Below are 12,754 nucleotides of genomic sequence, written 5' to 3' on the forward strand. Positions count from 1 at the left end.
TGGCTTCTGCTCCGTGCCAGAGCCCAGCAGCCAGCTGAGACCCCGGCTGCAAATCTCCCTCGGGTGCCCAGAGTTGAAAACATCCCATGGAAATAAACCCAAAGCCTTGCTGCTGTGTTTCCCAGCCCCTCTGGGCTTGGACCAGAGGGACCGCGGGGCCAGGCTTTTCGGCTTGGGCTCCTCTGTGGCCACAGCCCCTTGCGCAGCGCTGTGTGGTGCCAGCCTGCTTCCTGGCAGTGTGTCTGTCCATCATGGCCCGGGAGGATGGGGCAAGATGCCGGCGGTTGGAAATATTTCATAAGTGGCAGACACCCGTAACGGGCAGATGGGGCCGATGGGAGAGAGTTACTTCACTTCTCCCGGGGTACTGGAGGCCGCTGGCTTTCCGGTGACAGGGCTGTGGCTTTTTGGGCAAAGATGGCTCGTGCCCGGGGCTTGGCTTTGGGGTGCGCTTTGCGACCTGCATCGCATGTGGCTGCCTGCTTGCCTGTCCAGGCCACCGGGGCTGTCACACAGTTGCGTCCTGTTGCGTGATTCCCTTTGAGGCGACAGCAAGGTCGGGAGAGCCATTCCTGGGCGCTAGCAGAGGCTTTGCGGATGCTACTTCTCCCTGGTGCATCGGTGCTGCCAGCTGGTTTGGAAAACTGGACCAGGGGAGTGAATTCCCCATTGAGTGTTGTTTCTGTGTCGCTCCTGTTTTCTCTCCGTGACGCTTCGTGGGTGCCTGAGTGAGCCGTCACCTCTGCGCTGGGTCAGCAGCCAGCATGGAGGGCAGCGCGGGGATGCTGTGAAGGTGCCGTCCAGTTGCTTGTAGCCAGACTGGGGTGGAGCAGCTTTCCCAGCACTGGCGCACACATGTCACATCAGGCGTATAGCCTGGCTCGTCAGCCGGAGCCCTGTCCATGGGGGAGATGCGTTCAGCTCCAGCGTGTCCCCACCAGCATATCCCCATCCTTCCTGGCTCTTTCACAACCCAGGCTTGGCCAGCTGGGGATGAATTTCAGGCCTGGGAACTGGCGGGGCCAAGGTGGAGAGAGCCTGCAGGTTAAAAACTCTGGGCGACCCGTGGCATGCGGCAGCCCGCTCTGCTGCGGGCACGTCCGCCCGCCCGCCCGCATTCGCCACCTCTGCCAGTCGATGTTTTCTGGCGGCTCCCTCCTCCCGGAGAGCTTTGGGCAAACCCGGAGCGGGCTGAGCACGTGGGGCCCATTTCCCTCCTGCTTCCCCCGGCACGACCTCCGGCCTCCAGACGTTTGGTGTGCGGTTTGTGCGGTTGCTGGTATCTCATCTCTCCATCAGTCACATCCCCTCTTGGTGGTGAGTCACCCGGCCATGCCTCTTCCCCCCGCTCCCCATGCCGTTTTGGAGAGCTGAGCAAAGATGAAGAAGATGTTTTCAACTGGGCTGACACATCTGCACCCGCGAAGTTCCTCTAATAACAGCCCTTAGTGATTTATGTCTCAGTCATGCAAAGCAGGTATGTTTTATCATCTTGGAGCTGGGAAGGAGGGGGAAGGGTGTGCGTCCCCCCTCCATGTGCATCCACTACACCCACTGGAGCATGACAGGGGGAGCTCAGCAGGGACGTGCATTTTGGCTGCTGGCTGTCGCCTTCCTGCAGGGTTAGGGTGGCTTGAGGACAATCTCTGTGCCTCTTAAACCCTTTTACCCTCTGAGCTGGGCTGCTTTGGATCGTGCATGCCCACACTGGCAAAGCACCCGTGTGGGATTCTTGTTGGTGGTGCCTTTCCCAGGCGGCCAGAGGCCGTGCTGATGGGCACGCGCGTTTGGCTTGGCATGGCGTGGCAGGGGAAGGGAAGGGGGGCACAGCCAGTCTGGTGCTGGCAGCGCTGCCGACTCTCACCTCCCTGCCTGTGCCGTGGTGCCAGCCCGCCTCTGGGCGAGCAGTTGGCTGGAGGAGTGTGGCTTAGCCTGCTGAGACCTGTCGGCGTGTCCCTGGGCGAAGCGGATCTTGCGCTGGTTCAGCAAACGCTCTGGCCGCGGGCAGATGGAGATGGTTGTGGTTTCCCCCTTTCCCCTCCCTTTCTCCTGGCAGAAGCCCATGGTTGGGGTGAGCTGTGCGTTGCTCACTGCGGTAGAGTTTCTCCCCTTGGCATCACTTTCTGGCGCGGAGATCCAAGGAGGGAGCGACTTGCCCGCGGCCGCCTCCTGCAAATGCAGCTACTTAGCACATGGAGGAGCAGCTTCACCTCCAGGTCCTGCCCGGGGGAGTGGGGCAGCAAGTTTTGGGCTGTGTGCGAGTCTTGCGCCAGCCCGTCAGCATTGCTGCTGGCGGGCTGTACGGAGGAAGGGATGCTCTGGCAGTGCCTTGAGGTTGGATTTGCATTGGGTTCATCCCCAGGAAGGCTGTGGCTCAGATCCCTCTTCCCTGCCCCGGCTCTGGTTCTTGGCAGGGAACAGGCCAGGTAAATACAGCCTGGGCAGCTTCTCCTCTGGGCGCTTAGCAAGGGAAAACAGTGTTGCTGGTAAACCCGAGGCTGGGGTTCAGGTGGCTTTCTGGTTTTGCTACTCGTCAGCTGGGTGATGCAGGCAAGTCTTTGCACCTGCCCGTGCCTCAGTTTCTCCACCTGCAAAGCTTTGGGATGTGCTTTGAGCCCCTGTGCTGGGCTTCTGCCTCTCCTAGGAGCAGCGCTGCTCTCATGGTTTGCAGGAGGTGCTGGGAAGGGCTGCCCAGTACAAGGTGGCTTTGGGGCTTGGCTGGTGGCATCAGCTCAGTTCTGCTGCTGCTTCCCAAGCTGGGGTGGTGAGACTGCCTTGCAGGGTCCCCAACCTGTCCACCTGAACCAGTCCCCAGCTCGGACTGCACGTGAAGCCACTTGTTACCGCTCGTGCTCCCTGCTTCAGCACAGTGGCTAGAGAACCTCTGTGACAGCTTGTCTTATGCTGGGCAGGTGGAAGGGATTTCATCTGTCCTTCAGCCACTGCCATCCCAGTTTCTCATCCCTTCGTTCTTTCGGCTGACCTTTCCACTACTGCTCCTCCTCCTGCAACCCCGGGCTGAGGCTGGGTCCCTGTGGTGTGATGTGATAATGCTGGTTGCGGAGGAAGCCCCAGAGCATTTGGGGCTGGGGCTGACCCTTATCCCTGGGTAGGATAAGATGCCGCAGGCAGGGAGCTGCCCCAGTAGGACCAGGAATGTAACCGGTACTAAAATGCCTCTTTGGGTACCAGTAGCTTAAGCTGTGTGCAACTGTCCCTGTGCTGGATGGCAGGGATGGATCATGTCCCCTTCCTGGAGCTCTGCAGGTGGCTTCATGTCCTTGCACCATGTGCAAGTGGGGCCGTGCCATGGGCATCTGTGCATGGCGGTGTCTACAGCGTGGGATGCGTCTCGCCACGATCTCCGTGCCGGTGCTCTTGGTTGCTGGAGCGGCTGCAGCTGGGATCAAGGTCTGGCTGCAAGAAGGGGCTCGTGGGGATGTCTGGGGCCGGGGCTGCTGGGCTGGTGTGGCGTGGGGTGCTCCAGGGGGTTTGCCGTGCTGCAACCATGTGCTCTGCCAGATGGGACTCGCGTTGCCTCAGAAATGTGTTGCTCCTGCTCCAGACGCTGGCTTGTCGCCAGCCCAGCCGTGCCGGAGCGGTGCGGTGGAGGTGGCGCGGCGGAGGCAAACATGCTGTGGAGTGGAGCTGCTCACAGCTAAGCTGGGGTAGGCGCTCCTGGGTGCTACCCAGTGATCTCCAGCCCTGGAATAAGAAAAGGTGTTTGGAAATGCTCCAATGCGAAGGTTTTGGGGTTACCAAGGAGAGGCGTGAATGTGTGTGCATGCTCAGTGCCTCTACAGCACCCAGCACAAGATTAAACAGCAAGTTTTACCTGCTGGGAATGGGCTCTGTGTTGAACTTTGTGGGCACAGCAGGTCCCCTGGTCCTGCCACTGGAGGGTTGGCATGTGCGGGTGGTGCCGCTGGGAGCTGTCGGGCGATGGATCTGGGCCAGGAGCTGTGCGGAGCACCGTGTCGGTGAAGCACATATGCCGGGATGCAAACATGTATGCGAAAGAGATCCTGGCTGTCTAAATAATGTGAAATATTGACTAGCTCTCGCAGATGGTGCTCCACGTGCAGCTTCGGGGACTGAACTTCTCTGTCTCCTCTTGGGTTTCGGTGTGATGTTGTTTTGATCCAGTTGGATGCTGGACTCTTGACAAACTTGTTGCCTTGTTGCTTTCAGTGAGATCGTTGAATTTTGGGGAAGTTGGTTGCTAATGGGGTCTGAGGGGAAGGGAGGAGGCTTGCAGAGGCTTGACTGGCTCCTTCAGACTCTCCTGATGGCTTTTTTTCGTTTTTTAAATGATTGCACCAACTGCGATGCTGGTTTTAGCAGAGCGTTGGGGTTTGTAGTATTGCGCAGATGCCGTTTGGTGGCAGTGTTGTAGAGGAATTGCTGCCTGTAGCCAAGAGCTTGTGTTATTACCACTGTTGTGGTGATTGTATTCATTGATGAAATGCTGATGATGATTATTTGCGTGAGGATGTTGCTGGGGGGCCCACTCTTGGAGGAGGCCCCAGTGTCCAGGACATAATCCAGACTGCTGGCAGCAGGGCCTTGGGGACATGCTGCTTTCATATCAGCTTGTGGATGTGTGGCAGCTTTTCTGCTCTGTTTTGTCTTCCTCTGGGATAAGATGCTGGTTTTGGATACACGAAACTATGCTTTGTGTGAGCTGCTGTGGAGGATGCTCTTGCGTTTTCCCAAAGCCTGTACCTGGTGCTGGGCAGCTGCAGCGGGGATGGGCTGTGTTGGCAAAGCTGTGCTGGCAGGAGGGTCTTATCGCTGCTCAGGAAGCATGTTGTGGAGTGCCCTCACCCACAGGTCGCAGTACTTGTGATAAAACAGCTTATCGGCCAGGCAGTTTGGTCGTTCAGCCTGCAGATTTAAGGCTCTGCTCAGAAAGCAGCACGGTCCATTTGCAGCTCACCGGTTGCAAAGTTAGAGCCTTGCGGAGGTGCAAGGGGCGAGCTGGGGGACCCGCAGTGGGGGGTTGGTACCTGAAATGGGGGCCCCGAGCAGCGCTCCCCACCGTGGGCTGTGTGCGGTGTGCGTTGCCGCGTGTGTCCTCGCAGCCGCCACTCCTGGCGCGCGAGGGACCGACAGCCACAACAGTCTGTGCTCCTGCGGGGCTCGTTCCAAGGCGGCGTGCCGCTTGGGCTGAAACATGTTTCCCTCTTCTGTTTCCCATTTTCTGCAGGCTTTTCCCATCTGCCTAACGGGCTCTACCCGTCGTACATTCCCCTGAGCCACCTCGAGCCCCCCAGCGCCGGCAGTCCTCTCCTGGCCCAGCTGGGTCAGCACAGCCTCTTCGAGTCGCAGAAAGGTGAGTCTGGGTCCCTGTGTGCCATTCCCCTCGGTCACCCCTGGGTGCTCACCCTGTCCTTTGGCCTGGCTTGGCTGCTGGAGCTGCTGGATGCCTGGATATTAAAGGTGAAGAGCAGGAGTCCCCCGGGGTTATCATCCAGGGGTGTTTCCTGGTCTTAGCAGTAGCAAGGTCTTGGATGTGGCTGTGCTGTAGGGAACCCAGCCAGGTCCCTCCATGAAGCCCCCACGTGCTGCTGCATCACAAGGCTCAGCACGCATCGGAGACAGGGCTGCTCTGCATCCCATCTGGGCCATGTGGAGGTACCTGCCTGGTCTCCTCTGCTCTGGTCCTTCCTGGCCATTTCTGAAACATCCTTGAAACCCATTCCCTCCTGGTTTGCCACCTCTCGCCTGTCTCTGTGTAGGACTGAAGGGGCTGGAGGCCCGTGGTAATTTTGTTTGCTTTTTCTCTGCAGATGGGTTCTACCTGTCCAGCCACGCGGGCCAGTCTGCTTTGCACCCACAGCCTCCCCTCTCAAGGACCGCAGGCAACCACACGTCGAGCACTTTGCTCCGGGAGAAGGACCTTGGGCAGCTGCACAAGAGCTCGAAAGAAGGCCTTAAAGACCCTGGTGGGAAGGAGCGGGCATGCCGGAGTGATCTGTCCCTGCCGTTTGCCAAGAAGGAGGGTAAGCCGAAGGAGGAACCCCGGCCCCGCAGTGTGGTAGACCTTACGCAGGACACCAAGCCCGACAGCGACCGGAAAGTGAGCGTGGTGGAGAAGGTAGTGAAGGTCGGTGAGCGTCTTTCGCCATTCCTGGCTGAGCACATGCCAAATCGGGGCGCCGGCGGCGGGGAACCCAAGTCCAAGAACCCGCTGCAGAGCTCTTCCCTCAGCAACTGCAACGGCGGCGGGGACCCCATGCTGAAGGTCCTGGGTGCCGAGCAGGACCGCTGTGCCAAGGATCCCGCTCGGCACGATGAGAACATGAGGCCTTCTGCGCACGCCCACGCTGAGCGGCTGAAGCGGGGGGAGCCCCTCCTGCCCTCCGTGGGCGCTTTGCACGTCTCCTGCAGCTGCCCGTCCCCACACCCCTCGCAGCCGGGGAAGATGACGCCGGCCACGACATTCCCTCCGCAGCCCGTCCATTCCAGCATGTACACCATCTTCCCGCCGGCCAAGGAGCTGGGGAGGGAGCACAAAGTCATTGCCCCCACCTTCGTGCCTTCGGTCGAAGCCTACGATGAGAGGAGCGGGCCCATCCAAATCGCCTCGCAGGCCCGTGACAACAAGGCGAAGGACAAGGACCTCGGGAAGGTGGGGGTGTTGCAGTCGCCCACGGAGCGGTGCCTCGCGGACGCCTCCCGCACGCTCTTGTCCCAGGACTTTTCTTGCCACAGTGATGCCAAAAGGATGGAGGCTCTGAGGGAGAAGGGCTCGGTGATCAGGGCAAACTCCATGGCGCTGAAGAGACAGGTCACTTCTGAGCCCTTCCTCAACCGGCCAGGGCTGGGCTCTCCAGAGAGCAGGGAGTTCCTGACCTCCAAGGACTTGCTGAAGCCGAGTCCGGAGGCAGAGCATCGCCCCTGCGAGCGGGACCGCTTCCAGAGATCCAGCTCCAAAGAAGCGGCGAAGGTCTATGGCACTTTGGACTCCTCCCGGCAGCACCTGGACCATGGTCAGCTGAAACCGCCTGAGCAGAAGTGGAAACCCTTTGAGATGGGCAACTTTGCCACCACGCAGATGGCAGTGCTGGCCGCGCAGCACAACCACGTCACCCGGGCGGAGGAGGAAGCCAAGAAGGTCTACCTTGACCCCAGCGGCTTGCCGCGGTCCTCGGTGGTGGGCTCACGGGGTGCTGCGGACGTCCTCCACCCCGCCTCGCATGGCGAAGGGTCGGCCATGCAGAGCCTCATCAAGTACAGCGGCAGCTTTGCCAAGGAGACCGCGTCCCGGCAGAGCTGCGGCAAGAAGAGCCCCTTTGGCGGCTTGGGCAACGTGAAGTTGGACTCTTCGCAGCTGGGCGCCTCCAAAGTGCAGCAGCTGCTGCTGCAGCAGCCAGCGAAGCAGCTGAAGAGGGACCCCGAGAGACCCGAGAGTGCCAAATCCTTTGGTCGTGAGAGCATCGGCTCCCAGGGCGAGGTGGAGGTGAGGCACTTGCCCGTCGGCATCGCCGTGGCTGTGGCCCGGCAGAAGGACAACAGCAGCAGCAGCAGCAGTAGCAAACTGGGACCCAGCTTGGCAGACCGGGATCGCTCGCTGTCTCTCAGCAGCATCAAAGGTAGGGTGCCCAGACCTGTCTCAGGATTTCCCTGTAGGATCTGTTTCCTGGGGAGAGCAGCCACCCAGTGCGGGCTGTGTGGCATAAGCTGAGTTTGGCATCCTCAGCTCCCTTTGCCTCCCCTTCCCGGCCAAGAGCATGTTGTAAACCACAGCAGGGAGCAAGACTTTCCGTGCAAGAGGGAGTCCCCTTTCCCCCTTTCCATCCCCTCAGCCCACATCCAAGGACAACCCCTCTCCATGTGTTTGATCCCTGTTAGCAAAGGGAGTGACAGAGAAACCCCTTAACGCACTTTTGTGCTGGTGTTATAATCTCATGGTTTTGATTTAAGTCATGGTGCTGGCAGGAGGGGGATGGCTCCAGCAAGTTTTTTGGTGCTCTGTTTGGCTTGTGTAGCACGATAACGCCTGGGGGCTGCCCAGCATGGGGAGAGCTTGACTCTGGTGTGCCAAGGAGCGATGCCAAAGCAAGCGACCGGCGAGCAATGGTTGGCTTTCCATTTTTAGCCTTCGCCTTTCCCAGTTTTCTCCCTTTGCCCCCCTCTCCTGAACCTCAGTGGTGAGAGGCAGTTTCTCCCAGTCAGGAGCCCCTCTCCCCATTCCCATCGTCTCCCGTCACCCTCCCCATGGCCAGGCGGGAGCTGACCGAGGACCTCGTGGGCAGCACAGGGAGCTGTTTGTTCAGCCGTTCAATCGTCGCAGACCCTCCCAGCTTGCGTTAAATGTAATTTACTGAGCCGAACTAAAAGGCTGCAAACAAGGGTTGAATTCTGGCAGGCCTCCGGGCTCGTTGCTAAGTGATGCAGTTGGCTTTCAGACAGAAAACAAGACTGCTTTTCTCCTCCTCTCGCCCCCCAAATGCTGCCCCCCCTTTGTGTGCCAGGAGATATTCGTCTAATAACATTAGCTTGCTTGCACTGAGTGGACGGTGCTTGAATGTTTAGACCTTTTAAGAAGGAGAAAGCAGGCTTTAGTTGGCTAATCTGTAGTATTTGGCAAGTAAAATGCAAGTATTTAGTGCCGGCCATGGGTTGTCAAGGAAACGGACCTAAGCCTTTCCTCCATGCATAACTGATTGAATTTTTCTATGCGGTCTGTGCGTCATGTTCATATATATAGACAAAATGATCATTCACTGTCCGGACAATCATCAGTCTGTACAGAAAAGGGACCGTCTTGTTGGCAGGGTGGGGGCTAGGAGGGAATTGGAGGAATAAGAAAGTGTGTGTGTTTGGATGGAGGATGAGAAAAAGATGATAAACCCATCTATAAATAACAGAGTGCAAGTAATGTGGATGGGAGAGGGAGGAGCAGAGATAAAATAACAAAATAATGTGTTTCTAATAAAAGGCTGGGGGCGGGTGTCAACTCACCTTGTGCCAAGGAATGGAGGGAGGCTGCGAGTTAACCAAGGGCTTGCTCCATATAGCTGACACCGAACAGGCAGTTGGGCATCGATTGGGGAAAATAAATAGGAAAAGGGACTTCAAGGGGGGAAAACCTGGGCTAGGAGGTGGAAGGGGATTTGTGTGCAAGTGGGGATGCTGGCAGAGAAGCAGGGAGGGATGCTGGGGCTCCAGAGGGATTCACGAGCCCCTGTGCCTCATGCCGTGGAGGCTGGGTAGTAAAACTGAGCAACGGAGACTGCATGGGGCATCGTTCAGTGAGTCGAGGAGGGGCTGGTTGGGGACAGCCACTGCACGCAGTGTCCTGGCAGGCTGCAAGGGCAATGTGGTGACCTTGGAAAGTCCTTCGGGAGGGAGAGGTGTGTGCCTGGTTTTAAAGCATCTTTGCTTTCTGCCTGAAGCCCATGGAAGGAGCCATGGGGAGAGGAGCTCTGAGAGATGTTGTCTTGTTCCTGGATTCCTTCTGACAGTAAAAGCTGAGGGAATTGGAGACTTGACAGCAAAAAACCATGGGCTGTCCAGGTTTGTGGAAATACACGGCGGAGCCCTCCTTGAAAAGACTGCCTGTCAGCAGAATAGACTTGATGTTCAGAAATGTTTTCCCGTGTGCCAAACCTTATCCAGACAGGAGAGCGAGGACCCTGGAAAGGGCTGCCGGGGAGCCTGGGTGCATCCGTGCAAGGCTGTGCTGCACCGCTGAGCCCTGCGGGGTGCAGAGCATCGCTCTGGTGGGGGATGTTCTGGCAGGGAGCACCGGGAGCTGGGGGGAAGCAAACACCTTCCTCCTGGCCCCGTTAGACTGGCTGGCTGCTCACTGAAAGCAGGGCTGGGATTTAGGAGTGTATGGTATCACCAAAGCATAATACGGAGAGGGGCAGCAGGGAATTGTGGAAAAAATGCATGTGCAAGAAAGAAGCTAGGGAAAAAAATGGGGAAAAGCAAGCCTAAAATCAGGCAGCTGGGGTGAAGACCTTGGGTAACATAAGAGAAGGGTGGTCCCAATACCTGGTCCTGGCAGGGCCAAGCGAGGCACTGCTTTTTGCTCCTGTGAAGGTGCTTCCTAACTTCTTGCAGATGCAGCTGCTACCATGCCAGGCTGTATTTGCAAGAGCTGTTCTGATTCTGGACGAGCTATTTCTCCAGCCAAACATCCAGCCCCCCTTTTTGAACTCTTACCCTCATCTGCCATATGTGTCCCTGCCTTGCCAGACCCTTTCTTGTTGCATGGCTTGGGGAGGATGCAGATACTGTTAATGGGTTGAATTGCAGAGCAGAACACACTGGTTTTGTGAGGGTCCGTAGTGTTGGTTCTGCCTGTTGCAGAAGGACAGGGATTCGGAGCATACTCAGTGCTCCCAGGCTGGTTTACAGGAGCAGAAGATGCTTCAGAAGGTGCAGAGATAAAATCCCCTCCCACCCCGCGAGATGTGCTAAGCCGGACTGTGTGGTTTGATGCAGGGATTTATCTGGGCCTCGTCTCCTTCTGAGATGGGAAATCTGCCGCTGTCCTTCAGCAAAAACGGTCCCGTTGGTCCTGTTGCTCTCAGGCTGGTGGCTCTCCTGTCCTGGGAGACTGGCCTGGCCTGGTGAGTGGGTCCCTTGATGGCTTGGAGACGCAAACCTCAAACCACATGCACCTCGCTGCTATCAGGAGCCACCTTAGTGAGAATATCCTGATCACATAGATAGCCCTGCCCAGTCCTTTAGGACTTGAACCTGATGTAGTCTTGGGGACAGTGGCATTTGGGTGTGCTGGCTGCCAGGGTACTGCCTCTCCATGCCCAGAGGAGTGGGGACAGATTTCCCCAGACTGTTTCTTGTCTCTGATGGTGCTGGGTTGTCTCTTAAGGGCATGGACGCTCAGAAGATGACTGTGGGGATGAGAGGAGCTGCCACCGGGACAGCCACCTCCTGGCAGGGCGCTTGGAGCGGGATCAGGAGAAGCTGCTCAGGTGAGGGTTGAAGGGAGATGGGGTCTCTTGCTACAGTGCCACATGCCGTGCTTGGGGACAGCCTGTACGGAGAGGGGACAGGGTGCATCCATTCTGGCAAGACCGCTGGCACTAGCCTTGCTGGTGCTGAGAGTAGTGCTGAGTGAGGTACCATGGGGTTATAGGCAGATCCTAAATATGCAGCAGAGCAATCCTAATAGACTGCTGCAAATCCTTGCCTGCTCCAAAGGGATGGAGACATGGGATGTTTTATTCTGGACGTGATGTTAACCACCTCCATCACAGCTCTCCTTGGGTGTCTGTCCCTGGTTTGCAAACGCGCTTGTTCTGCAGACTGGTCCATACCCCTGGGCTCCTCCAGCTGCACAGTAACCTGCAGCACTTGGGCACTCTCTCACTCTCTCTCTTGCCTCCTCCATCACCAGAGAGAGCAAGGAGCTGGCAGATTTTGCCCGGATACACCCCTCTGGCTGTGCCACGAACGGTTTGAACTCCAACCTCATGGTGACGGGAGGCCCAGCCTTGACAGGCTCTGGGCGCTGGTCTGCAGACCCGGCTTCGCACTTGGCAGCCCACCCCTGGCTCCCCAGGACGGGGAGCCCCTCCATGTGGCTGGCCGGCCATCCCTACGGTGAGTGCTCTGGGAGGGAGCGATGTGTCCATGGGGTGTTCACACCGATGCAGTTCAGAGAGAGGTGTTGCTAAGTGCCCGGTGAAGCTGCTGTCTGATCACAGGGGAAAGGGAAGAAGGTATTTTTGAGCAATCAAATGGTAGATGACTTCTTGCATGGGTAGGAGCTGCCTGCATCCCCTGAGTTGTGACTGTGGTGTTTCTTCTTCCAGGACTTGGTCACCCTTCCCTGCACCAGGGCATGACTCCAGGCTTCCCCCCTGCCATGGGGGGAGCTCTCCCTTCTGCCTACCAGTTTGCCAGAGACCCACAGTCGGGACAGCTTGTTGTGATCCCCAGCGAGCACTTGCCACACTTTGGTAAGGATGTGAGCGCGTCCCTGAGGACTGTACTGTGACAGCTGTGGAGGAAACAGGCTTTGGAGAGGGCTAGATAGGACCATGGGGACCAGCAGCCACAGCTCTAGGTTGGGCATGAGCTGGCCTCTTGTTAGGTGTGTTTCGGAGATGGAAATCTGTAATCTTCAGCAGTGGCTCCTCATCATCTGCAGGGCCCCACAGAGTTTGAGTCCTTGGTTAGGAGAATCTACTCATGGGCTCAGCCAGGGAATGTCAAACCAAGGGTGCCTGGAGAGCAAAGCACGTCAGATGGCGCCAGGACCCATGGGCTGGTGGGAGTGGGACTGCCATGGGGAAGTCAGCATGCTTTCCCCTCTGCATTTCTGGTTGCATTTCTGCATAGCCCAATGTTTGGCATCCCTCACGCCCTGGGATTGCGGTAGAAACTTGTCCTGAGCAATCCTGAATCCTCTAGTCATCCCCGTCCTCCTGCCTCCCTGACTGCATCTCTGCTCATTCCCCAGCGGAGCTGATGGACCGGGCACCTCCACTGTGGCCCGCCATGTACCCCCCGACCAGGAGCTCCCTCCAGCACGCTCACCAGCTCCAGCTCCTCTCTCATCAGCAGCTGCTGCGGCAGCACGAGCTGTACATCCTGCAGCAGCAAGCGGCCCACGCCATGGAGCTACAGAGGAGTGCCCAGCTCGTGGTATGTTTTCAAGAGCTTCTTGCTTGGGCGTGAAACAAGCCTGAAGTTGGAGTGTCTGAGGGGAAAAAGCAGCTGTGCCTGTGTTGCAAGTGTGTCTCAAGGGTACGGATGCATTGAGTGA

The 12,754-nt window shown here is 57.9% G+C and overlaps 1 protein-coding gene across 10 annotated transcripts in view; it reads left to right on the forward strand.

Annotated features, from left to right (window-relative positions):
- TNRC18 (trinucleotide repeat containing 18) overlaps positions 1-12,754 on the forward strand; it is a 57,328-nt gene that overhangs the window by 12,381 nt on the left and 32,193 nt on the right. For all 10 annotated transcript variants that reach the window (XM_030002037.2, XM_030002042.2, XM_030002040.2 and 7 more), the window contains exons 2-7: positions 5,210-5,335; positions 5,793-7,598; positions 10,853-10,955; positions 11,381-11,586; positions 11,799-11,945; positions 12,449-12,633. In XM_030002037.2, coding sequence (XP_029857897.1) covers positions 5,210-5,335; positions 5,793-7,598; positions 10,853-10,955; positions 11,381-11,586; positions 11,799-11,945; positions 12,449-12,633 — 2,573 coding nt within the window. The remainder of the gene's footprint in view (positions 1-5,209; positions 5,336-5,792; positions 7,599-10,852; positions 10,956-11,380; positions 11,587-11,798; positions 11,946-12,448; positions 12,634-12,754) is intronic.

The sequence above is a fragment of the Aquila chrysaetos genome, chromosome 25 (genome assembly GCF_900496995.4).
Source record: "Aquila chrysaetos chrysaetos chromosome 25, bAquChr1.4, whole genome shotgun sequence".
Classification (NCBI taxonomy): domain Eukaryota; kingdom Metazoa; phylum Chordata; class Aves; order Accipitriformes; family Accipitridae; genus Aquila; species Aquila chrysaetos.